The 27,204-nt window shown below is 42.3% G+C and overlaps 1 protein-coding gene across 1 annotated transcript in view; it reads right to left on the reverse strand.

Annotated features, from left to right (window-relative positions):
* LOC149471172 (eukaryotic translation initiation factor 4E-like) overlaps positions 1–21,267 on the reverse strand; it is a 28,752-nt gene extending 7,485 nt beyond the window's left edge. The window contains exons 1-4 of the mRNA XM_089652730.1: positions 21,250–21,267; positions 14,673–14,773; positions 5,203–5,298; positions 1,343–1,406 (exon numbers count right to left, since the gene is read on the reverse strand). Coding sequence (XP_089508856.1) covers positions 1,343–1,406; positions 5,203–5,298; positions 14,673–14,773; positions 21,250–21,267 — 279 coding nt within the window. The remainder of the gene's footprint in view (positions 1–1,342; positions 1,407–5,202; positions 5,299–14,672; positions 14,774–21,249) is intronic.
* Positions 21,268–27,204: the final 5,937 nt, after the last annotated feature.

Here is a 27,204-nt window from a genome sequence, read left to right on the forward strand (position 1 = left end):
TGTGACACTTAGTCACTCATGCCATGCGAAATTTCTGCTGCCTATTACCACAATTAGAATCACAAAAAAAAAAAAAAAAAACAACACACCACACAATATTCACATCTTCCTGCATACTTGAATAAAGTCACAAACCAGGGTCCATCCAGTGTTGAAGAATAGAGTTAGATAGATATAATATTATGCAAGTTATCCATCTATAATATTTAGTAAAAACCATGTTTGGTGAGATAACAGATGTAATACATGGAACAAGCGTGCAGCACCAGAGTAGCAGTCTTAGCCAGCCAATGCTATATGGTTGTTGAGCCCTTTTACTCAGCTTATAACTTCTAAGAAAAAAAAAAACCCACACACACCATACACAAAACAAACACCAAACCACACAGAGGTGCTTGTATTAGAACCCCGATGCAAAAAGTTCTATCAACGACCTAATTCCCACTAAATAAACACACTATTGTCAAAGCATCTTGAACAAAAAACATTTGTCTGTCTTTTGGAGGTTTGCCCCTCCTGATAGAATTTGAGTGTTGGTTCCATCAATTACTTCTCTTGACAATAAAGGTCTACCAGAGTCTAAAACAGAAAAGGGCTGTATGATAGGAGCTCCAAAACGTGTCAGTAAATAGCATCAGACAAAAAAGGAGGCATTCCTTTTTGTCCCTCCAGCAGAAGGAACAGAAGCAGGTTTGAGGTCAAGATTTCTAAACCATCAAATACTAATTCAATTTGTCAAGAGAGAAGAATGGAGGCTGCAACTGTGGACCTCTGCTTTTGCAAATGGTAGATATCTGTTTCATTCCAAACACTCTCCATGTGACACTAAAATCACAGGTATGCAGATTTTCTGACTAAAGCTGGCCATGAATGGATAGAAATTTCAAATGAAAAAATATTTGGAAAATTTGTCCAAAATTCTCAGAACTATTGAATGTCGTTCGAAAGACTTAAATCGAAGAACATTCTTTTCCTAAGAAATTTTGTTAAATTCTACCCATCTATGGCCAGCATTACACCTTTTCCAAGTCTGTGACCATGGGCGGACTGAAAACTCATGGGGCCCCCGGGAAATAGGGGGATCATGGGACCCCTGTGTCCTTGCCCAAACTCAAAAAAGCCTATGAAAAAAAAAAGTAAAAGTAAAAGTACCAGGGGCATCTCATGGGGCCCCCCTACTGACCCCGGGCCCTCGGGCAGTGCCCGAGTTTCCAAATGGTCAGTTCGCCCCTGTCTGCGACACACCTTATGGAGGTCAGAAGGAAGTCACAATATCAACCTCCATTTTGCTCATGAAATGTTTACTTTATCATTTACTGCATGTCTGGCTTTATGCTCTCACCTTAAATATTGAGTAATCGCACCCAGAGGACAGTTTGCTTGCTAGCTGGATATTTGTGTAGAGTCTGAGGGACAGAAGTCATGGATAGTCATCAGAAAAAAAACACAAACACACACAACACAAATATATGCAGTGTATCTCCCTCATTCTGACCCCTTAGTGGCAAAATCCTTGATCTACCCTGAGAAAGTCACATGATTAGTGAATCTAGACAACAATTTCCTGACATGAAGTTTGGTGAGAAAACTGTTTCAGTTGTATTCAATGCTGTATTTTATTATATCATTGTGAGTGCATATGTAGTAGAATAAATAGTTTTTTTATTCAATATACAGGCAGCGCTATTTGTTTGCTATTCCCCTTTTTTGAGCTTGATTCACATTGGAAACAGCATGGTGAGGTCTCAAAAAAAGGGACCACATGTGGAAGTGGCTGCAAAGAGCCAGAGGCTGATCCACAGAAGGATACTTATTCAATTGCTGTATGGCCCATTTTTTTTTTATTTTAGGTCCACTATCAAGGTGAGCAGGCACTGCACTTAGGAGGTGGATATTTGCAGCACTGGAATTTGGAACACTTATACAAGCACATTTATACGGTGTTTGGAGGACTGGTCACATTGCATGGACACTTGCAAGCGAATTAGGGTTAGCCCCCCTCAAGCATTCTCTGTGTAATTGGGTAATAACTGCCCCTTCTAGTTGCATCAGGAACTGCTTTCATTTAAACATCTTAGCTGAGGTGTGTGCATGCACGGGCGGCTGGCACACATGTCCCGGCCATAGCTCCGCACACCCCCGGCATTACACAAGCCCATACATGGGTACAGAGTCTCCTCAATCCCGGGACTCGCCTGGTCTTAGACCAGATCCCTGGGGCATCCATATCATGCCGGGATGGAATCATGCCAGAAGGGAGGAGCCGTGGCAGCTCCCAGCACCCGATCCCTGCGGTGAGCAGGTGATCCAAGATGGCGCCCGGCTTAGCTTCCATGGCCCATGTCACCTCCTCTGCACAGCCAGCACCTCTCCCTCAGAGGGTGAAGATGGGCCATACCACTTCTACTGGCCGGGACCAGACAGTGGTGGCATCATCTTCCAGGGTGAGCGACCCTCCTCGGCCCCCCCCCAGTCTCCTCCAACCCTGCACTACCCGAGTCCCAGGCTTCGGCCTGTTCACTAGACCATAATTCTCTTGCTTCCTCTCCGTTAGATAACGAGAGGGCAGCTCTCTTTCAGCCAGAGCAGCGGTTTGGAACCTGACTCCGATAGTCCTGATCATTCGCTAGCAATCCCTCTGGCTCCACAATATTCCGGAGATGCGACCCTAATCGTTCATTTTGCCGATTTACTACAACGTGAATTGGATAGAGCTACTACTAAATTGGCGGCGGCTCTCAAGCAAGATTTTCAGGAATTAGGCCAATGCCTGGACAATACTGAATCTAAAGTTAATACGACAGTCCATAATGTATCCCAAAATTCTAATATGATTACCGACTTACCAGATCGGTTGGAGGAAGCTTACTCTAAAATTGATGATCTGGAAAACCGGGCTAGGGCTACAGTTTCCGTATCCGAGGGCTCCCTGTGTCAGTCAAAGAGCTCAATAGCTGCGCCCAATCCCTCATGCGAGCCGCAATGCCCGATATCGATGACCTTCATACAGAAATTGATCGTATACATAGAGCATTGATCCCCCCCCAGACAGGGGGGGGCCTCCTAGAGATATTGTTAAACCATATTTTTTCCAGTTCAAGGAAGCGGTCATGAAGTATAGTAGGCAGAGGCATCCTGACAACTCATGGGGCCCCCGGGCAATAGGAAATTATGGAGCCTGTGTCCTAGCCAACACTCAAACCACACCCAAAAAATCCTGTGAAAGGTATCAAGGGCATCGCCATTATTCAGGTGTTTTGGGTGGAATGGGAGGGAGGCGGGGTTAGGATCTACAATTAAAGGTTTTTTTTTTCTATCCCCTTGCTATCTGTGAGGCTGCAACATGTCCGTCTGCTGACTGCAGTATTATGGGGCTTAGTGACTAATATTGCACTATATTAATAGTGGGTTTTTGTTGGTTCCAGGGAGCGTCTATGGGCCCTCCTTGATTTGAAAGACTCTCCCCCGAGTTGTTTCACTGGGTAGATCCATTCCTTTACAGGGCTTTAGTCCTGGTATTGTTGGTATACTGGTTTGAAGTGACTGTATTCTGTGGAATACCATTTGTTACTCGAAACAAGGATTTTTGTATCCAGAGTCTCTTTTTACTTGTATTTTCCTTGACCCTCTTTCTTGAGGGTCAGCCGCCCATATTCCTGGTTTTTCTGGACAATTCCGATGTTCAGGGAGCTGTTGGCTCCCTTCGTATATAGTACATCAGTTGTTGACTATGTCTTCTCAGCGGTCCAACAGCGGGGTCCTCTGACTACTTTCTCATATTGTTCAGGGATTCAATTCTCCCTCCAAAACATATTAAGGCCTTTAATTCATACCGCTCTTTTGGGGCGGATATAGTAGCCCTACAGGAGACACATTTTCTCCCTTCATTTACCCCACGATATGTTCATAAAGACTATCCCCTTTGTTATTTTGCTAATGCCAAGGAAAAGAAACGAGGGGTTGCCCTTTGCTTATCCCGCAGTTTTGTCGTTTACTTAATCTAAAATTATCCGGGATCGGGAGGAACACTATCTTCTGGTGAAAGACCACTTGAACGGAAACCTACTCACTTTTTTGATTTATTATGCTTTAAATACTAATCAGGTGGAATTTCTTCATTTATTGAACTCGTTATGATCTTACAATTGCTCACAATTGTAATTCTCGTATGGATCATATATTCCTCCATACACATTCATTTCCCAGACTACTTGCAGCTAAAATCCTTTCCACACCTTGGTCCAATCATGATCCGTTTTTTTTTTTGTTTGTTTTTTAACACTTTTGTCCTAGGCTCATGGAAGGACTGCTCCTCAGTGGCGCCTTAACGAATCTATTTTGGGCAATGCTTCCTATTGTCAGCATATCTCTTCACATCTCCAAATGTACTTTGAAATCAATAAAGCAGATGATACGAAACTGGCTATTAATTGGGCAGCCCATAAGGCCTCGGTCAGGGGGTTTATTATTCAAACTCTCCTCACGACTTAAACAAGCTCATAATGATTTCATTTGAACTAAAACTCAAGTATACACTGACCTTGTTACTCAACACAAACAGAATCCGGATTTATTGGTTAAAACTTGACCAAGCCCGATTAGAACTTAACCTAACCCTCACTATTACCGCTGACAAACAGTTACAATGGTCTTACCATAAATTTTTCACTTGGAGAGACCGGCCAGTTACTTTATTGGCATGCAAGTTCTCTCAAACAGTTCTCCCTAAACTCAGACTAAATGACGGTACTTTTTAAAAAGGATGATTGTTTCAAACGCTGGGTGCACACAGTCCGAATATTGGACAGGAAAAGTCCCCCCTGTCAGAACACAAAGGCATAGTAGGAGAGATATCGCTTGGCTAGTACAGTGATCACTCCCCCCCCCCCTCCATTCAATCTGCTGGAAAAAAAAACAAAAAGAAAAACCCCCCCCCCCCCCCCCCCCCCACACACAACAACATGTGCATCAGGCATAAGGCATAGGCAAAGTCTTGTGCTCAATTCCCATTCATGTTCAACCCTGACTGTAGTAAAACACATTCCATTTAGTATATCAAAAAGACATGGAATCAAATAAATGCAAACTGAACAAATCAGATGAAAATTATATATATATATATATATATATATATATATATATATATAATTTAAAGTGGATGCTTTAACTTATAAATGGACTACAGTGCTTTGATATACATACGCCCAGAAGTCTTCCACTGTGTTGAATGTTGTCACAAGACGTAAATTACACTGCCATGGCTGGCTTCTGACATTTTTAAAGAACCAAAGAGCCCACCTAACAAAGAGAAACACAGTTAAAATGATTAGTCACCAATATTGCATGTGGGCTCCTTACAGCTTTCCCAGATACAGACTTGCCATACCTTGTTCTTCACTATATCTTGGGGTAAAGGTGGCCATCGTAGTAAAGACAGGGCTTTGCCTAGATTACACACACAAAAGTATTGGGACGCCTGCCTTTACACACACACATGAACTTTAATGGAATTCCAGTCTTAGTCCCTAGGGTTCAATATTGAGTTGGCCCATCCTTTGCAGCTATAACAGCTTCAACTCTTCTGGGAAGGCTGTCCACAAAGTTTAGGAGTGCATCTATGGGAATGTATGAGCATTCTTCCAGAAGCGCATTTTTGAGGTCAAGCACTGATGCCAGACGAGAAGTCCTGGCTCGGGTCTCCACTCTAATTCATCCCGAAGGTGTTATATTGGGTTGAGGTCAGGACTCTGTGCAGGCCAGTCAAGTTCCTTCACCCAAAACTCGCTCATCCATGTCTTTATGGACCTTGCTTTGTGCACAGTCATGTTGTAACAGGAAGGTGCTATCCCCAAACTGTTCCCACAAAGTTGGAAGCATGAAATTGTCCAAAATGTCTTGGTATACTGACTCCTTAAGGAGTTCCCTTCAGTGGAACTAAGGGGACAAGCCCAACCTTTGATAAACCCCCCCCCCCCACACACACACCATAATCCCCCCTCCAAACTACACAATGCAGTCAGACAACTACTGCTTGTAGAAGCAGTTTGCATGCCTAGGTGCTTGAAGTTATGCACCTGTGGCCATGGAGGTGATTGGAATACCTGAATTCAATGATTTGGAGGGGTTTCCCAATACAGTGGGTGTATAGAATATTATATATATACATACACACACACATACATACACACATATACACACACACTTATATTCACACAGTTAGAGGCTACCGTTTAGTCACAATGCACTAATCTAGATGCTCCCTATAAAAACCACAGTAACTCGTTCACTTGGTCACTTTGAGATCAGGTCCACTTTAAGTAGTTAACTTACTTGTTTATTCTGTATAAATCAGGAAAGGTAATTTAATAAAACTATTCTACCCAGTTTGTAAGGTTCTATACGAGTTACTGAAAGCTTCCAGGCCTGTGATATCCACAAAGCTATTGGTTCCTAAGGTTCTTACCTTATTCAATGATGCAGGTGTAGGGATCTGCTGTCCTCTACTTCCTGTCCCTGCTGGATGGATTAAAAACCCCACAGAGGAAGGCAGATTAGAGAGGTTTTTGAAGGCCATATGTACACATACAGGAGCTGCTGTTGTCTTTTATCCAAGCCTGAAGCAGAGACCATTAGACAATTATTCCTGTGTTCTGGCCATTTTCTGTAGCTTCCCATTACTTTTTTGCCCCACTGTATCTGTCACAAGGATTCAGATCAAAAAGTTTTTAGTCAGCCACCAATTGTGCAAGTTCTCCCACTTAAAAAGATGAGAGGTCTGTAATTGGCATCATTGGTAGACCAACTATGAGAGACAAAAAAATGAGAAAAAAAAAATCCAGACAATCACATTGGCTGATTTGGAAAGAATTTATTTGCAAATTATGGTGGAAAATAAGTATTTGGTCAATATCAAAAGTTCATCTCTATACTTTGTTATATATCCGTTGTTGGCAATGACAGAGGTCAAACGTTTCCTGGAAGTCTTCACAAGGTTGGAACACACGGTTGCTGGTATGTTGGCCCATTCCTCCATGCAGATCTCCTCTAGAGCAGTGATGTTTTGGGGCTGTCGCTGGGCAACACGGACTTTCAACTCCCTCCAAAGGTTTTCTATGGGGTTGAGATCTGAAAACTGGCTAGGCCACTCCAGGACCTTGAAATGCTTCTTACGAAGCCACTCCTTCGTTGCCCAGGCGGTATGTTTGGGATCATTGTCATGTTGGAAGACCCAGCCACGTTTCATCTTCAATGCCCTTGATGATGGAAGGAGGTTTGCACTCAAAATCTCACGATACATGGCCCCATTCATTCTGTCCTGTACATGGATCAGTCATCCTGGTTCCTTTGCGGAGAAACAGCCTCAAAGCATGATTTTGCCACCCCCATGCTTCACAGTAGGTATGGTGTTCTTTGGATGCAACTCAGCATTATCTCTCCTCCAAACACGACGAGTTGTGTTTCTACCAAACAGTTCTATTTTGGTTTCATCTGACATTCTCCCAATCCTCTTCTGGATCATCCAAATGCTCTCTAGCAAACTTCAGACGGGCCCGGACATGTACTGGCTTAAGCAGGGGGACACGTCTGGCACTGCAGAATCCGAGTCCCTGGCAGCATAGTGTGTTACTGATGGTAGCCTTTGTTACGTTGGTCCCAGCTCTCTGCAGGTCATCCACTAGGTCCCCCCCGTGTGGTCCTGGGATTTTTGCTCACCGCTCTTGTGATCATTTTGACCGCACGGGGTGAGATCTTGCATGGAGCCACAGATCGAGGAAGATGTTCAGTGGTCTTGTATGTCTTCAATTTTCTAATTATTGCTCCTACAGTTGATTTGTTCACACCAAGCTGCTTGCCTATTGCAGATTCAGTCTTCCCAGCCTGGTGCAGGTCTACAATTTTGTTTCTGGTGTCCTTCGACAGCTCTTTGGTCTTCACCATAGTGGAGTTTGGAGTGTGACTGTTTGAGGTTGTGGACAGGTGTCTTTTATACTGATAACAAGTTCAAAAAGGTGCCATTGATACAGGTGAGTGCAGGACAGAGGAGCCTTTTAAAGAAGAAGATACAGGTCTGTGAGAGCCAGAAATCTTGCTTGTTTGTAGGTGACCAAATACTTATTTTCCACCATAATTTGCAAATAAATTCTTTGCAAATCAGTCAATGCGATTGTCTGGATTTTTTTTCTCATTTTGTGTCTCATAGTTGAGGTATACCTATGATGCCAATTACAGGCCTCATCTTTTTAAGTGGGAAAACTTGCACAATTGGTGGCTGACTAAATACTTTTTTGCCCCACTGTATACCTCTGTCCTGCTATTCGCCCTCATGCACAGTGCCAGATGGCTAGGTCTGCGCTACTGTAAGTATGTAATGGTCATCTTCCAATATATTAGCAGGTGAACCTGTTTATTGCAATATAGTTTGTTTGCAGCTCCTGTTATGCAAGTTAACCCTGTCCCTTCTGGTCTTCGATTCGATAACCAATTTCAGCTCATGGCTAAATAATCAGCATAGGCTAGAGCCAGGTTAGGATGGCCACTTCTGGAGATCAGAGGTCCGGTTGCATGGCAGATTAGAAACTATTAGGGATTAAAGATGCAGAATATTAGGCTAACTGAGTTCCAGCGCCACACCACGGTCTCTGCTGATGGACAACTAACCTGGAATGCAGCTTTTCAAACAGCCGGAGAGTCTTCATCACCACTGATCTTGGCTTCATGTCACGGACACCAAGACGAATGCCACATCATGATCATCATTAGGGGCCCCTTTGCTTAAACATTTATATGGACATATCACTAATAACTAACTTTATATACCTGGGTACTGTATATGTGCACAATACCACAAGGACTCTTCTGGGCCCTCTGATGATCATACCCATTTGTATATTGAATGTATGCTCCAATAATCTTTTCTTATATAAAGCCTGCATTATTTCCACACTGGTGTACCTCTGTATACTTATGGCTAAAGGTTATATGCTGGTTGCATTAGTTCCAATTCTCCAAAATTACTGGTTAATTTCTCAGGAAGAGAAATCCCTCTGTTCAAAGGCCCTATCCTGGGTGGAGGAAATGCCAACTTTATCAAACCCACTCTTCCACTTAGCAAAGGTTCAGATTATCTTCTTTACCTGCAGGTTTAGTGCAATATCCTAAACATTTGTCAAAGCCCCCCCCCCCCCCCCCCCAAATGAGGGATAACAGGTATGCAGTGCATGCATGGTTCCATTGCAGATTCAGTCTTCCCAGCCTAGTGCAGGTCTACAATTTTGTTTCTGGTGTCCTTGGACAGCTCTTTGGTCTCCCCCCCAAATGAGGGCTAACAGGTATGCAGTGCATGCATGGTTCCATTTCAAATCAGTTTCTGCAGTGAACAAACATTTCCCTGCTTCCTGCATGTGTAATCAGCAAGCAAAATTTCTAGCGATTTCAAATACAAAGCCTTAGAAGAATTTACAGTAATAGGTTTCCTAACATAACTGGGCAATGGAAATGTAAATACAAATCCACTGGATTGGCTATAAAATCAGTGGGCAGAGCTGCTTAATGCAAGAGGAAACTGCTACTTGTGCATCAGGCCATCCCAATGTAGCACTTGCCTCTAGTTAGGCTGCTTGGTACGTTACGTTTTTGGCTCCACTGTAGTGAATGAAGCAGTGATTGATTGCATTGGCCTATGGTATCCTGAGCTGAGAATTTAAATACTATCGCATGCCTCTGAAAGAAGCTTCCAATTTTCAGTGTGCATGGGACTGTGCTTGTGCAACTGGCAGCCTCTGTACAATTTGGGAGGACCTGGGCATATTCTCAGCAGCTCCTTCGGAGACAAATGCTACACTAGTTTTAGGTTTAGAAGACCTGATGGAACAAGGCAGAGAATGTGATCTCTGTTCCTCCACATCACTGCTCCTCTGTTCAGGTCCTCACATTGTTCATTTTTACCTACAGGTATGCAGTTTAATACTACATAATGGCAAGGCTTTGTTCCCAGTGGGAATGCAGTTCTGGCCTTTCCAGCACTGAATGTATGTAATGGCAAGGGGTGCTGAAAGGTCTATTGATGCCAACTGCTCTATTTTTGCTTGGCGGTCTATTGTTGATGGTCGGTTGTTGCTGGAAGGGATCTACTGTTGAGGGAGGGAGCCTATTGCTGCTGGTGAGTGGATTGATGCTGGCAGATCGGTTCCTACTGCTAGGGGTCTATTGTGGTATTTAGTAGCAGGGGTCCATTGATCTTGGGGGGGGGGGGGGGGGGTCTATTTTACTGCTTTCTTTGTGATCATTAAATCACATCAACTACTTAGCACTGCAAAGATGAGTGGGGTATGGAAGCAAGGGATGGTGCTCTGAGGTGGGCAGGGGGTGGAGACTCAGAAGGAGGGAGTTCCACCTAATTTTGTGAGAAAAAAAAAAAAAAGCCCTGCATAATGGATATAGTCGGGATACAGGCCAGAGTGGAAAGAGTACAGTAAAGACCAGTACGGGAGCAATCGAGAGCTGAACATATGGGATCAAAGTGCTGAAAAAAGCAGTAGGAAATGGCAAGCAGGATTACGTAGGAGTGCACAAGAACCAGAGTAATAGATGGGCAGGATGGATAAGAAAGGGAGGTGGCATGGAGGATGAGACTTTAGCATTTAGTATAGCAAGTTTATTGAAATGGACCTTAATTGTGAATGACTAAAATTAGAGAAAGTGATCAGAAAGAGGTAATTGATTAAATGGTATAAGATAAGCAGGCATAGATGCTGGACAAAAGTGCAGCACTTGTACCCTTTCTTCAACTTTCTGGAAAGAAGCTTCACCTTATTAGACATCCTCATAGTTAAAGGGTTACCAAACCTACAACAATAAAATCAGTGTGTATATGTAGTAAAGCATGCTTGTTATACTCCCTGTGGAACCTAAGGGGTTAATCCCGTGTAAAAACGCAGTTTGATCCTGACTTCTCTGATCCTCTCCTATCTTCTGATAAGACATATCCTGTAGAGACACTTTGCACATGCTCAGTTTGGTGTGTATTGCTAGAGGGTTTTTTTTTCTTGGGAGAGTGCATCTGATTAGCACAGTGACAATCAGCACTGTCCAGACAGACGTCAGGGGTTCTGCATCCTCCTAGAGCAAAATGAAAACTCCTACAAGCTTTAACATGTTGTCTGGACACAGACTGCTCTAACTGCTGATTGTATTTAGCAGATTATATTTACTACAATAATTGCATGTCCATGTTCTGTGTATTGTGGAAGACCCAATATAGTGAACGCAGGATTCTGGGATTAGTAACACTAACATTGGGCAAGGCTACTTTACTGCAAGATTTTTTTTTCCCCATACGCTTTTTAGTAGTGAGGAAGTAGATTAATGATTTCTGTGAAACAATCAGCAGAACTGGTTGGTTAAAGTCCTCAAGATCCACAGTACAAGAAGCATTTCTTTCTAGGAAGACACATGGCTCTCAAATAGTGACAGTTAACCTTTAGTATTAAGTAAGTTAACAGCTAGCCCAGGCTAGAGGGTCCCAGGCTTGTGGGTCGCAGCCAGCCCACCTGTGAGGAATTAAAAAAAAAAAAAAAAAAAAAAGGGGGGGGGGGGGGGGCAGCGGTTTTGGGTTGATTTTCTCCTTCTTGCCTTGACTCGTGGGAGGGACTGCTGCACCATGGCACCAGAGTTCCAGAGGACACCCAAGCTAGGGAGACTACCTGCCTGGACTACCAGTCCACAGGAGGTATGGCTGTGCAGCCACACAACTGTAGTTAGGACTAGGGATTGGATTCGTTCATATTGAGCTGTATTGTTGAAGTTTCTCTAATAAAGTTACGTTAAATGTTTTTTGTTTTTTTAATTTACTAGGAGCCTAGAAAGCATTGCTGCCATGATCAGCAGATTGTGGGTGCAATGCAAGGCTCCTTCACACTGTCAGTGTACCTGTATGCTCATACCTCATATGGGGATGCAGTTGCTGAATGACAAGAACTCAATCAACTACCTAAAAGCACTCATCAGCACCCTGGTAGTTCAATGAGAAGTACAAGATGACATCCGCAAAATGCTGTCGGTACTTGTAGTTCTCCCGTGCACAGAACTCAATGAATGATGTGACATGGTGGAAGGAGCCCCGCACTGTCTTTTTTTTTTTTTATATAATGGTGACAGTGGGTGCAGGGAGAGGATCTCTGGCTTGCCCCGGGGAATGGGGGGTGGGGGAAGATATTGTGGGGCTGCTGCAACAGTAACATGTCATACCCTGAATGCGAGTGTAACATGTTACAAAATGTGAACTTATCTTTGAATAATTTCATACCAGGCTCAAAATAGTTAAAGGGGTGCATGTTGGTTCTGGTGTATCTTAAGGGCCAAGGTCTGTAAATCACAATGGAGTATGAAGTCACATTACATTAAGGACGGGTTTAACTCAGCAAGTAAAAAAGGAAGATAAAACCAGTTGCTTAGAGTAACCAAGCAGAAGTTTAAGACACAAATAGCAAGTCATTAGACATGGTACCTGGTAAGGTGGAAAGTCCTCCAGTAGCAAGGGGGGGGGGGGGGGGGAGGGTGTTGGTGCCATTTGGCTCCCAAGTGAGTGGTCAGCCTCCCATAGCAACTGGGAGCAGACCAGCATTATGGAGATCCACGATTTGGCCACAAGGTACAGGAAACAAAGGAGATCATAGTGAGCACGCATGAGGTCCGCAGTATGTATGCAGCAGGACCACATTCTTTTTCTGGGAGTGAGGCAACAGAGGTACGCTAGATTGGTGGAGTGGGCGCAGGCTCAGCATGTCCCTCCTAATGCAATAACTGCTGAAGTTAGACTGTAGTGACATGGGACACCACATTTTCAGAGTACTTTTACTGCACACAGTGAAAGCTCATCACTAATTTGGGGAACTACCTTACTGTTAAGCTGGCCAAACATGTATAGATTTTCGTTTCAAGAATAGTAGTTTGATTTTCTAATCGTTAGTGGGGTCAAATCGATGTTTGTTTTCAACCACGGTGACGGGAAAAATTCAAAGGGGCAGGAAGGAAAACTTTTCGATCAAACAATTTTTCAGCCAGTATATGAGGGGATCATTCAGAAATTACATTCATTTTAAAACGCGAATTTTAAATGCAAAAAGAAAATTCTCTAACGACATTCGTCCATTCAAAGAGTTTTCGCACAACTTTTCTTATGAATATTCTCGAATGAAAATCTACACAGCTTTAGATTTTTCCCATGACCGCAGTCTTCGCCTGCTGCCGGGCATTGATGAGCATTCACCATGTGAAAAGGTACCCCCGCATGCAGGGCAAATATGACCCTGACTGCATGCTTATGAGATGATCAGGGGCAGACTGACAACTCATGGGGCCCCCGGGCAATAGGGGATCATGGGGCTCGTGTCCTTGCCCAAACTCAAAAAAAGTCTAAAAAAAAAAATTAAAAAATAAAAAAATAAAGTACCAGGGGCATCTCATGGGGCCCCCTACTGACCCCCGGGCAGTGCCCGAGTTTCCAAATGGTCAGTTTGCCCCTGGGAGATCATCAACTTTTTTTTTTATAAATTAATTTTATAAAGAACACAGTAGAAAACATGGTCCTATAAAGACGGCATAGGCATATAAGAGCACATAAGCCTCAGACAAAGCTGTAATAATCAAAAGAATATAGCAGTATAACAAACCATGTACTCTGTCCACTTTTAGGCAATCTCTGACAACCCATCTCTTCAGGGAAGCCTGTCATGTTTCACATGACTGCTATATGCCTTTAAGTGTTCTCTATATTTTGTCTCTGCTCCTCCCTTTCCTCTGGTTAGTTCTTGCTGTATAGATAGCCCTCCCCTTTTCCCAGAAGTGCATTGCAGCTTCTAGCCTCATATCATGAAGCAGAGCATATTATGATCTTTTGACCCATGAGATGTTCATTGTTGTAGATCTTGTGAAGTTTATTCCATAAACTGAGAGATTCTTACAAGATATCATCCTCAATTGAGTCACTGACTGTGGTATCTAATGGAGATTGGAGTTAACGCTATCTCATTACAACTGTAAGTTACAGAGATCACACTATCAATGCTTAGCTGAAGGTGGGATAGGCTTTGTGCTGTCTCTCCAATCTTCTATTCCTCCCATCAGTTCATCCTACACAGTTATTACCTTTTGTACCACCAGCCCTTCCTCTTAGATTGTAAGCTCCAAGAAGCATGGCCCTAACCCTCTTCTATTGAACTGTATTGTCTCCCTTTATATTGTAAAGCGCTGAGCAAACTGTTGGCGCTATACAATTCCTGTATAATAATAATGTACACATGCTAGGAAGCTATACCTCAAATTCATGATGAGCAAAAATACACTTGAGAGAACAAAGCAATATCTGAAAATGTCAAATTGTGCTAAAAGTAACAAGGTGTCACAAGTGAACACTGCCCTACACAAACTCTTGTAGAGAAAGGTATAAAGTCAAAACCAATTATGTATTGAGCCTCTCTTTCTCAGAACCTAGGTAGGAATAAAGGATGAGCTTATAGGTGAGGATGCAAAGTCCAAAGAAGACAGCAAAGGGAAAAAAAAAAAAAAAACCCACACGAGAATATCAGTGCAAAGTATATTGTTCAGATAAACCCAAGTGGCCACAATGGCCAACTTTTTAAAGTCACCTTTTACAACCCATTGAAGATATGTACCTGCTTTGGAGAGGATGTTTCTCTACAGTCTCTGTAGTAACTACGTCCTTTTTCTTTCTCCTTTTTTCATTGTCTCTTCGGGGAAGACCTTTAAATGTTGACTATAGAAGGAGGAAATTGCTCATCAAAACACATCATATACCAACTGCAAGATCAAAGGTTATTGGAAGTCAAGTTCAATATGAACACAGAGCAGTCCACTTACATTTGAAATGTAGAAGAAATATAGCACTGGATAGGAATATAGAGCTAGATGTAAAGTTATTTCCAAGATAGTTTATTTTGCTTATCAGCTAGAAATGTGCGGTTCGTTTTGAATTTCTAATTTTTTCGTTATTCAGAGATTCGAATGTATTCGAGTTCCGAATTAAAAACAAAAAAACAAAACTTGGCTGAAATTCGATTCAAAAACAAAAATCGAACAAACATTCAAAAACAAATTTAAAGTGGAGCTCCACCCAAAAGAGGAATTCCGTTTTTAAAGACAAGTCCCCCGCTCAGGATTGGCACCTTTGGGGAGCGGGGGGTGGTAACAGGTACCCTAAATTGACAGGTACCCGCTCCCACTGCAATTGCCTAAGGCGATTGGAAGTGGAAGTTGTCCTCCCTCCATAGTCTTCTGGGACACATGACAGGTCCCAGAAGACTACGATACCATTCAGAAAGCAAAGCGATACTTGCACGTGCGCACTTGGCTGTGAGGCTGCAAGATGTCACAGCTGGGTGCCCACACTGACTGGCTGCGGAGGGGACACTGTGGGATTGAGGGACAGATAAGTATCCATTTTTTAAAAAGGTCAGCAACTACAGTTTTTCTGCCTGCCCCTTGACAGATTTTGAAAAGATATCAATTGAATTCAAATTTTTTTTCCCTTGATTTAAGCTGGCCATACACGTGTAGATTTTCGGCAGAGAATATTCAGAAGAAAAGTCATACAAAAATTCTTTACACATTTGATGAATGGAAGAATGTCGTTCGAAAAACTGTATATTGCTTTAGACATTCAATTTTACCCACTTCAATACCAGACACTTTTACCCCTTTCCTGCCCAGGCCAATTTTCAGGTTTCAGCATGCTCACACTTTGAATGACAATTGCACGGCCTTCAATACTGTACCCTAACTACATTTTTATCGTTTTGTTCACACAACTAGAGCTTTATTTTGGTGGTATTTAATCACCACTGGGGTTTTTATTTTTTCCTAAATTAAAAAAAAAAAAAAAAAAAAAAAAAAGTTATGGCTTCTGTTATAAAAATTTGCAAATAAATAGCCTGTAGGAAAGTTATAGAGTTCACAAACTATGGGATATATCTGAAAATTGATCAATCCTGAAGTACTGACAGCCAATCTAATTTGTTGAGGCCCAAAAATGTCAGGACAGTACAGATATCCCCCAAATAACCACTTTTTGCAAAGTAGACAGTCCGACGTATTTCATAAGAAGCATGGAGAGTTTTTGTAAGTTGTAATTTTTTTGGAAAATGAATTTAAAAAAATTATTTTCACAATTTTTTTTTCTTTACATACTGTCACCAGTGCAGTACAGCATCATCATATAACTGGTGTGGCGGTGATCAGGGACACGGACTGGTGACAGTATGAAAAAATAAATACATTTTGTTCAATTGTTTTTTTATTTTAATTAATTTTGTATTACTTTTTTCAAGATTTTCTTTTCATATTAAACTATGACCAAAGTAGTATTATGTTACCATAGTAACATTGTACTACTTTGGGGAAACACACACACACATACACACACACACACACACACACACACACACACGTTTTCTATGTGTCCTTTGCGTTGATAGGAGTTTACAATGCATTAAAATGTCTCTCACCCCACTATGTGTGAATTTACCCTTAGGCAGGCCCTTAAATGAAGAAAACAAAAATCCCTCATACTACCAAAAGGGTGCCAAATAGCAGCATTTAAAAATGGAAGAAAAAGGGTGTGTTCAGATAGCAATCGGGTGTAAAAAGACAGCCTTTCCGTTTACATCCAGCCATCCATAGAGGAGAGCAGGCAGTGTCCATGTCATCTGTTGTCCACCTGCTCAGTGGGAATCAGCAGACAGATTCCCTCCTGATCAAACAGATAGCAGGAGGATTCTGCCGCATGTGACAGGGGCCTTAACTAGTTGCCGACGGCTACACTGCGGCCGGCCAGTTCTGAGTGGACATCATATGACGTCCTCCCAGGGGGTGCGCACCCGGCGATCTCCGTGAACGCTGTGTCCTACGGACACAGCTGATCACGTGATGTGGTAAAAGGCCAATCACAGCGGCCTTTTACCACCTGATCAGCGGTGTCCAATGACATGCTGATCAGAGGGAAATGCAAGTGCCGGTTCTCGGCTGCACTTTCATCACGCTGTCAGATCGTGAGGAAAGTACTGCCGAGAACCGGCAGTTGTCAGAGCGGGGATCGTCACCGATCATCAGGGCACTGATTATCAGTGCCCTGATGATCGGTGCCCAGCAGTGCCACCCGCAAGTTCCGCCCACCTGTGCCCAGCAGTGCGCCCACTAGCTCCGCCCACCTGTGCCCAGCAGTGCGCCCACCTGTGCCACTCTATAGTGCCACCCACCTGTGCCCAGCCACCTGTGCCGCCCACCAGTGCCCGCCCACCAGTGCCCAGGGGTTGTGCCAGTCAGTGCCCAGCAGTGATGCCAGTCAGTGCCGTCTATCAGTACCCATCATCAGTGTCACCTATCAGTGCCACCTCTCCGTGCCACCTCATTAGTACTGCCTATCAGTGCCCTTTAGTGCTGCCTATCAGTGCCGCCTATCAGTGCCCATCAGTGCTGCCTCATCAACGCACATCAGTGAAGGAGAAAAAATACCTGTTTAAAAAATGTTATAATAGAAACAAAGAAACTTTTTTTTTTTTCAAATTTTTTGCACTTTTTTTATTTATAGCGCAAAAAGTAAAGCGCCCAGTGGCGATTAAATACCACCAAAAGAAAGCTCTATTTGTGAGAAAAAAATGATCAAAATTTCATATGGGTACAATGTTGTATGACCGCACAATTGTCAAAGTGCGGCAGCGCTGAAAGCTGAAAATTGGCCTGGTAAATAAGGGGGTATAAGTGCCCGGTAGGCAAGTGGTTAATGAGCTATGTAATTGAGGGGTAGGAGGACAAATCTTTATTGCTTAGGATAACAGCACGCATGGTGGGTGTACTAATGCACATACACAACTCCCCGCTGTGCGCACACGTCAGTGGCAATGGTCATGCATGTCACAGTCCTGTGCAGACGCCTGGATGGGCACCACCTCCTCAATGCTGAGGCACAAAACAGCCAACCCAGGGGCAGCAGGAGGAATTGGGGAAGAGATATCTATAAATGAAGCAGCTGGAGATGGGGCCACTTGCCTGCTCCTTTCCCTGACAGACTGGGGACAGATTACTTGTCCTGCTCTGCTGAATAATGTGGTGTGTTCATTGTGATTTTTCAGGTTTACAACCACTTTACCCTGGTTCACACTGATGCGGTGCAGAATGCGCAGCATTTTCTGTGCGAATTCCGCACCGCATCAGAATCATACCCCGTTCATGCAAACCGCTGCAGGTGGGTATGCCAAGTTAACAACACCCCAAAAAGCGGAATCGGATCGCATAGCTGTGAATACCCATGTGATCAGATTCTAGTGCGGACCATAAAAAGTTCTGCACCTTTTTGGTGCGGTACGATTAGAGCCATACAAAATGTATGGCTCCAATCGCACCGCACACAAATCGCATGTGATTTGCGCAGGAATGCGGTGCGGTTCCTGTGCGAATCACATGCGATATACCGCACCGCATATATGTGAACCCAGGCTAAAGGTGGAGGTTAAAGCTCACTTAGTGCCTTACCGGCATTAAGTTTGCCACAGAACCTGTGTAATTAATATGCGTTCGGTTTTAAAAGGGATGAGATGGCAATAGGGTTGCCACCTCATTCGGATCAGTGGCTGATTAAGATGGTAATTAAAGTGGTTCTAAAGATTCAAGGCTTTTTTTTACCATCATGCATTCTTTGCATGACAGTAAAAAAACCTTCTTTGTGCAGCAGCCTCCCTAGCGCCCCCCAGTCCTTACAGGAGCCCCCTCCAATACAACACAGGCTATTGTGAACATCGCTGGATGATGACTCCCCCCTCCTCATTGGATGGTGGGTACCCACTGCTGTCAATTGCATCCAGTGAGCCAATGAGGAGAGAGCAGGTGGCGGGGCTGAGCCGCGGCTCTACGTATTTTATGGGCGCATAGAGCAGTGGCTCGGGAGTGAACAAATAGCAGTGCCCCCAGGGCAAACAGCTTTCCCTGGTGGCCCTGCTTGAGAGGGAGGAGCCAGAGCATCAACGGGGGACCAAAAATAAGAGGATCAGAGCAGCTGTGTGTAAAACTACTGCACAGAGCAGATAAATTTCACATTTTTTTTTTAAATAAAGGAATGCGCTAAAACCACAAACTATTCCTAATTTAGTGTAGAAACATTAGTGCAAAATATATATATATATATATATATATATATCTCAATTAATATAAAAAAATCAAAATTATGTGCAAAACTATTTTTTAGTGCATAAGTAATTGAAATAATTAAATTTGTGAATATACCGTATTTTTCGCTCCATAAGATGCATGCGCAGTGGGCACCCGGCTGTCACAGAAGCCAGCGCGGGAAGACTGTGCAGCGCTGGAGCGAGGACCAGGTAAGGCCCTGCAGGAGATAACAGCTGAGCGGCTGGCCCGGTATTCTGACATGGTGGCGGCAGAAATACCGGACCGGTATTATATTCGCTCCATAAGACGCACTGGTATTTTCCCCCCTTTTTTGGGGGGAAAAAAGTGCGTCTTATGGAGCGAAAAATACGGTATATTCACGAATTTAATTATTTAAATTACTTATGCACTAAAAAATAGTTTTGCACATAATTTTGATTTTTTGATATTAATTGAGAATAGATAGAGATTATATATATATATATATATTATTATATACACAGCGTATATATATTTTGCACTAATGTTTCTACACTAAATTAGGAATAGTTTGTGGTTTTAGCGCATTCCTTTATTTAAGTTATAGCACTAAGAGTATCAGTTTAAATGTACTTAATATCTTATTTGCATTAAATTAGCCTCAGAATCTGCGTATTGTGTTCAGTTTTCAAGGGATGAGGTGGCAACTCTTATTGAAACTTGTCCGGTTTCCTGCTTTAATCACTCTATGGCCATTTTAACCCCTGGTGCACATATCCACGTTCCTACGGGCAATGGTTTGCGCGAGCACAAGAGCCCATTCATTTGAATGGACTCCCGTTGCCCGGGACCCTCAGGGGAAGAAGTCCCTGCAGTTCTGAAAAAGCAGCCCGCACGGGAACCTCAGTTCCCAACATGGTTGCGATAGCCAGTGCGGGCGGCATGCCATTAGAATTAATGGCACCCACACGAGGGCCTGCATTCTTCTGTGTGGGTTGTGCGGCTGGATGGATTTTTGTGCGAATCCGCAGCAGCACCACCCGTACATTTGGGAACCTAGCCTAAGACAACATTCACACATTCCTGCAATGCATAAAAACCATGTAACCCCGTGGCAGATGCGCATCCACCCACATCTTGCTAACACATGTGCCATGCATTTGGATGTGGTACAAGTTAAATAAGGGTCAGGGACTTCTTATACACATTTTGGTACTTGTCTGTTAATTCACCGGAGGGATAGATATATATATATATATATATATATATATATATATATATATATATATATATATATATATATGTGTGTTTTATTTAAATAGATAAAAAAAAATTAAATATATAGATAATTCTTTTTTAATAAATAGATATAAAAAAAAAAAAAAAAGTATATAATTTTAATTTTTTTTATCTATTTAAATAAAAACACACACACACACATAATACACATTATATATATATATATATATATATATATATATATATACACACACACACACACACACACACACACACACATATACACACACACGCATACGGTGAACAGACAAGTACCGAGATTTTAGCCATTTAGGGCAGCCAAAACCCTGTGTGTTCCATTGCACCTGCATGGTGTGAACAGAGCCTTAGATAGCTCACAACATAATTAGCACACAAAGCATTAGTTTCAGAGGACAAAAAAAAAAAAAAAACCCACACAGGGTTACTAAAATTAACATTTCCATTAAACAAGAAAACTAAACTCAGCAAAATATAGATTAAAAACCCACAAAGATTATTTAAAACCTGTATAAAACCACTTTAAATCCAGTTGAGATTTGTGAGCACAGCCTTAGCAGCATATTCTGATTTGCATACTTTACCTTTTGTTTTGAGTGAAATTAATTGGGGGAAAAATAAGGGATTAAAATAGATTTGCTGCTTGTAGTCATCCATAGAAAACAAGTCATGAGAAAGCCATATGGGTGCAACACAACAAAATGTTGTCTGTTTGTGGTTTTTTTTTTTGCTTCAGGTTCTGTATTATGTCATATAAACTAACACCTTTTTTTTTTTTTTTTTTTTTCTCTCCCCTACAAACCAATTAGTACTCACTCCTTCAGCTGCAGCCATCTTGCTATCCCAGAGGATATCCTACAACAAGCCATCTGGTCCATATTTATATGTGGAACTGAACACCTTAAAGAAACAGAGCACTTTCTATGATTATACATTAGGCTTGCCACCTCATCCCTTTAAATATTGATTACACAGGTTTTGTGGCTGTTTAAAGTGGAATTAAATTCACTTAGTGCCTTATCTGCAATAAATTAACCTCAGAACCTGTGTAATTAATGTGTTCAGTTTTAAAGGGATGAGGCGGCAACCCTAGCATACATGCCAGCACACGGCACAGTTTTTCTTACTACATTAGAGTTGCCACCTCAATACCTTTAAAACTGAACACATATTATTTACACAGGTTCTGAGGTTAATTTAATGCAGATAAGGCACTATCTGAAAGCCGATTTTGTGAAGTCGCACAATTCCAAAATCAGGTGACCTACCGATTTCATTGCGATTTGCAAGACATTTGACACAGATGTCTATGCAAATCGCAACAAAAGTAGTGCATGCACTACTTTAAAAATCAGTGTGGCTCTGAATAATTTGGAACTGCACCGATATGACCGCTCTAATAGCGGACAATAGGGTGCGACTTGATATGCGATTTGCAAGTCACAGGACATGCAAATCGCATGCCAAGTCGCACCCGATGTGACTGGGGGCTGAGTGAGTTTAATGACCACCTTCTTTAGCCACAGAACCTGTCTAGTTAACTGCTTCCCATTCGCCCTATAGCAGAAATACTGCTACAGAGCGGCTTGGGTGCGCGCAATCACATATATACGTATATATACATGATTTTGCCGTTTCGGGCAGGGGGCGGGCGCAAGCCTTGGTGGGCGCAGCCCCAGCTGTCAATCGCCAGGTCCCGGCCGGTGATTACTCGCTGGCACCCGGTGATCGACGAATATTACCGACGGGGTCTCCTGCACTCTGCTTTGTATGGCTCTGCATAGCACAGCCATGCAAAGCAGTGTGCTTACAGTTGAAAGCACACACATGGCATACTGTAAACAGTACGCAGTTAACTCATTGATCGCCCCACATGTTAACCCCTTCCTGCCCAGTACCATTAGTACAGTGTCAGTGCTTTTTATTTGCACTGATCACTGTATTGGTGTCACTGGGAATGTCAGTGACACCAAGTCATTTCCCTCCCAGTGTCAGAATGCCCACCGTAGTCCCGCAGTCTTGCTATAAGTCGCTGATCGCCGCCATTACTAGTAAAAAAAAAGTCCCAGTATATATACCGCCATTTGTAGATGCTATAACTTTCACGTAAACCAATTAATTTACACATTTTGGGATTTTTTTTAACAAAGACATGTAGCAGAATGCATTTTGCCCTACATTTCTGACATTGATTCTTTTAAAAATTTTTATTTAACATGTTTAATAGCAAAAAGTAAAAAATATTGTTTTTTTCCCAAATTTGCCAGACATTTTTTGTTGATAGCGCAAAAAATAAAAACCGAAGAGGTGATCAAATACCACTGAAAGAAAGCTCAATTTGTGGGAAAAAAGGACATACATTTCATTTGGGTGTAGCATTGTATGACCGCGCAATTGTCAGTTAAAGTAATGCAGCGCCGTATTGCAAAAAAATGGCCTGGTCAGGAAGGGGGGTAATCCTCTGGAGGGCAAGTGGTTAATATGTGTTCGGTTTAGCCTGGGTTCACACTTGTGCAGTGCGGCATATCATGTGATTTGCACAGTAACCACACCGTATTCCTGTGCAAAGCACATGCAAATTCTGTGCGGTGCGGTTTGAGCTGTACATTTTGTGTGGCTCAAATCGCACTGCACCAAAAAGGTGCAGGACCCTTTTTTTGGTCTGCACTAGAATCGGATCACATGGGTATTCACACCTATACGATCCGTTTTCTGCACATCAGACTATGTTTTGCGGACCGATTTCGGGGTGTTGTTAACTTAACATACACACCTGCAGTGGTTTGGGTGAACGGGATGCGATTGTGATGTGGTGCGGAATTCACACAGAAAACGCTGAGAATTCCGCACTGCATCAGTGTAAACCTAGACTTGAAGGGGTGAGGTGGCTACCCTATGATACATCTCTGCTGAGACTTGAAGTATAACTGAAGTTGCACAGTGGCTTAGCGGTTAGCATGTATACCTCTGCAGTAAATGGGTCATGGGTTCAATTCCTGAACATGGTACCTCCTGCATGGAGTTTGCATGTTCTCCCTGTGCTTGCATGGGTTTCCTCCCACACTCCAAAGACATGCTGGTAGGTTAATTGGATCCTGTCTAAATTGGCCCTAGTATGTTTATGTATGAATGTGAGTTAGGGACCTTAGCTTGTACACCCCTTGAGGATTAGGGACTGATGTGAATGTACAATATATATGTGTAAATAGATGGTGCTATATAAGTACCTGAAATAAATAAGTCAAAATGTTTATAAAGTTTTGGATAGAGTAGAAAGGAATTAGAATGCTGTCTTGCTTTTATTTCTGTCTGTGCCCCTGTTGGAGAGATTCACTTTCTGTATTTGTCATGTATACTGTTATCACTGAGAGTCAAAATGGAAAAAAAAAAAAAACAATTTTGAGTTGTCACCAGAATGCAAACAGTGGGGAAATCTTCTAATGGGAGCATTAGTTCTGATGACAACCAGGGATTCTCTTTATACAGATTTCCTCTTACTTCCTGTTGTGGTTGTGGTACAGGAAGTGAAGGGGACACAAATAGCAACACAACAAAAATAAAATCATATAATAAAAATAATAAAATTATAACCCTCTCTTACTCTATCCACAGTGATAATAAAAGTACCTTTGGTTCTACTTTAAATGAACGACAGGATGGTAAAATAAACTCTTCATAAACGTCTCCTAATTATAATGGATGGTACTCCTATCCAGAAAGAGTTTACCTCATAATTTGTCAAAATATACCATCTGTTTGAGAAACGCCATGTACACAGGAAACCAAAGGTTTAATTGATGAAAGAAGTATTGTTAATCTGAGTAATATTAATGAACAGGTGTTCAATATGTGCTGGTACCTGGGGTCCTTCCAAACGAATATAGGTGAATGTTCGGCTCATCGAATTCCTCCGTTTGGTGTGTTTCCGTAGCGCAGTCTGTTGTGGTTTCTAGAAATACACATGGCAGCTCTGTATTTATTATGAATGATAGACTGTTTATTTTTGGCTGCAGTAGTCCTCAGCAGAGATTTCTGTGTTTGTTTATTCCATCTGTTCCTTATGTTCTCTGTTTCTCCGATCTGACTACCATAAAAAAGCAGGAAATAGAATCAGAATGTGTTCTTTAATCATTTTTTATTGGAAAAAGCTGATCGAGATATAGACAGTTTCACAACACATGAAGCACAATTCTAGTATAAAATCAGTGAGAGTCCTAGGCAGTCATACCTAGACAGTACGGCAATACATTCAATTGGTAAATAAAACATGAACCCAAAAGCAAACATTTATTATATTGCAGCTTACCAATTCTTAGATACGAAGGCTGCATTTGTTTTCTTTTTTAGGCGTTCAGTTTCCTTTTTTAGGCGTTTTCTTTTAGTCCTCGTGCACACTGGGCATTATAAAAACGCCAGTAGCGTTAGCTGTATAGAGTAATGTGAGTTTTTCTGTATTTTTTTGCCTTTTGCATTCGTGTTTAGCCATGTTTTTCCACGTTTGCATTTTCGAGCATTTTTTACACACAAAAAAAAACATTTTGGCTAAAAAAAAACGCTGGTTTTGCCACGTTTATCAGCGTTAGAGCATTTTTACTGTTAAAAAAACTCCTCTGGAAAACCCACTAGTTCTGGAGGGGGTGTGTTTCAAGCCAAAATATACTGATTAAAGCAGAGCTCCACCCAAAAGGGGAAGTTTCGCTTTAAGGACTGCTCCCTCGCTCCCCATTAAGGATTGGCACCTTTGGGGGGCAGGGGGAGCGGGTACCCGAATTTGACGGGTACCTGCTCCCATTTCCAGTCTGATTGCCTAGGTGATCGGAAACGGAAGGTGTCCTCCCTCCCTGTAGTCTTTTGGGACACTTGACTTGTCCCAGAAGACTACAGGACCATTCATGAAGCTCAGTGCTACTGTAAGTCATGCAACTTTCAGGTCGCAGTAGTGTGAGCCGAGACTTTGGCTGCAAATTTGTGATTTTTATTTTCCCACATTGTATTTATCAGGCATGTAATCATATTTGCAGGAATTTGTGTGTGTTTTCATGGCTTTCTACTAAAAGCAATGTAGGATTTGGCGACACAGAAAAAGCCCAGACTTATTGAAAAAAAAAACTCACCACAATGCAGTGAAAACACATACACTTTTCCTTTGTACTAACATAAATAACCCTGGAAGTAATATAGTGTGGTCAGACATTCCAAAAACACATTGAAACCACGATAGCTTGTATGTACCCATCTGTATTCCTAAGAAATGTCTGCAATATCACTGATCCAGCCACCATATGAAACTGCCAGCTAATCAAGTTTAATTGCATTTTTTCTGTATATCTTCAAGTCATATTGCACATTTTTTTTCCTCAACAGAATTGAATTGCATTGTAGACTTATTGCTTAGAAACATGATGAAGCTTGTAGCCGCCTATTATCTTAGTGACATCAGGAATTTTGTAAAAGCAACTTGATTTATGTTTCTACAAGTGTTTTCTTCTTTCAGGGTTTATCTCACACAAAAAGAAGTAATGTAACCACTAGTTCTGTGTATATAGTAGCAGTGTACAACACACACAAAAAGAAGAAATGTAGCTCTGTGTATATAGTTGCAGAAAATTACTCTCAGAGTTGGCCCGCTCATAACAATTGGGGTAATCAGAGCACATAATATTACTTTCATGAAAAGTTTTTTCTCTTTCTTTCAAATCAAAGGAATTCATGGAATCTAAAAAACAGTTCAAAAGCAAGGGCATTTTATGAAATCAGTGGGACTGTGTGAAAAATCATAATTTGGGTCCATATGCTTGAGAAAAAAAAAAGTGGTGTGCTTATTGAAGAGCCACAGTGAAGAGCAGGTATGGTTTTCAATATGCCAGGGGGGTTGCTAGGATTGTAGAAAGACCTAGGGTTACTTTGGGCACGCCAAGTAGAAGAGTAATATGGTGTGCGTAGCATGTTGAAGTGAACAGTGGCTGTGGCCAGATTGTGTTAATGGTGGATCTTGGGGGCATGCCATTTTTTCTTAATTTTGGCATAGGGTTTCCCCTCAAAACCCATACCAGACCTGAAGGGCTTGTTATGAATGGAGGGGGGAACCCATGACAATGTTTTTTATTTTTTAAATTATTTTGAATGCCCTTTCTATGCAACTGAGCTGCAATATGTAGGTAGGGTATTGTGTGGGTGTGGCTTTGGCTTTAATGTAGGTGGAGACACAGGGGGCCCCATTAGCTCTTATTTCCTGAGGGCCCCATGAGTTGTCAGTCCGCCCCTGGGCGGGCGCCGCTATCTGTGGTTCTTAGTTGCGCGCTGAGAGGCATAGCCAGGTTTCATTCGCGCAGCTGGGTAGATCCTGAGAATATGGTTGGGATCCTTTCAGTGCCTGGAACAGCTCTGCTATGTCAGCTGACAGTGGGCTATAGCCCACTGTTGGCTGATCCTTGGTTACAGGAATGCAAAAGTGAACCCCAAGAGAAGTATGACCAAAAAAGCTTTGACCATACTTCTCTTTTAACCTTTCATGACTCAAATATTTTATCTATTGTTATCTAATTTCAGTAACAAAATGTAATATATTGCATCTTATCAGTCCTGCCTCTACCACCACACCCGACTACAAATACAATTTCCTCTCTTCATCTCCATTACGTTAGGGCCATGGAAATTTGTAGTTGCCCGCCGCCACCCCAAAGCACCCCCCCATGTTGATGGTATGTGGCGCTCGCTCGCCCCCCCCCCCTTTCCTGACTTACCGGGCTGCAAGGATTTTGGATCATGAAT

This window comes from Staurois parvus, unplaced genomic scaffold (genome assembly GCF_062004578.1).
Source record: "Staurois parvus isolate SC_StPar_1 unplaced genomic scaffold, SC_StPar_1.0 ptg000025l, whole genome shotgun sequence".
In the NCBI taxonomy this organism is placed as follows: domain Eukaryota; kingdom Metazoa; phylum Chordata; class Amphibia; order Anura; family Ranidae; genus Staurois; species Staurois parvus.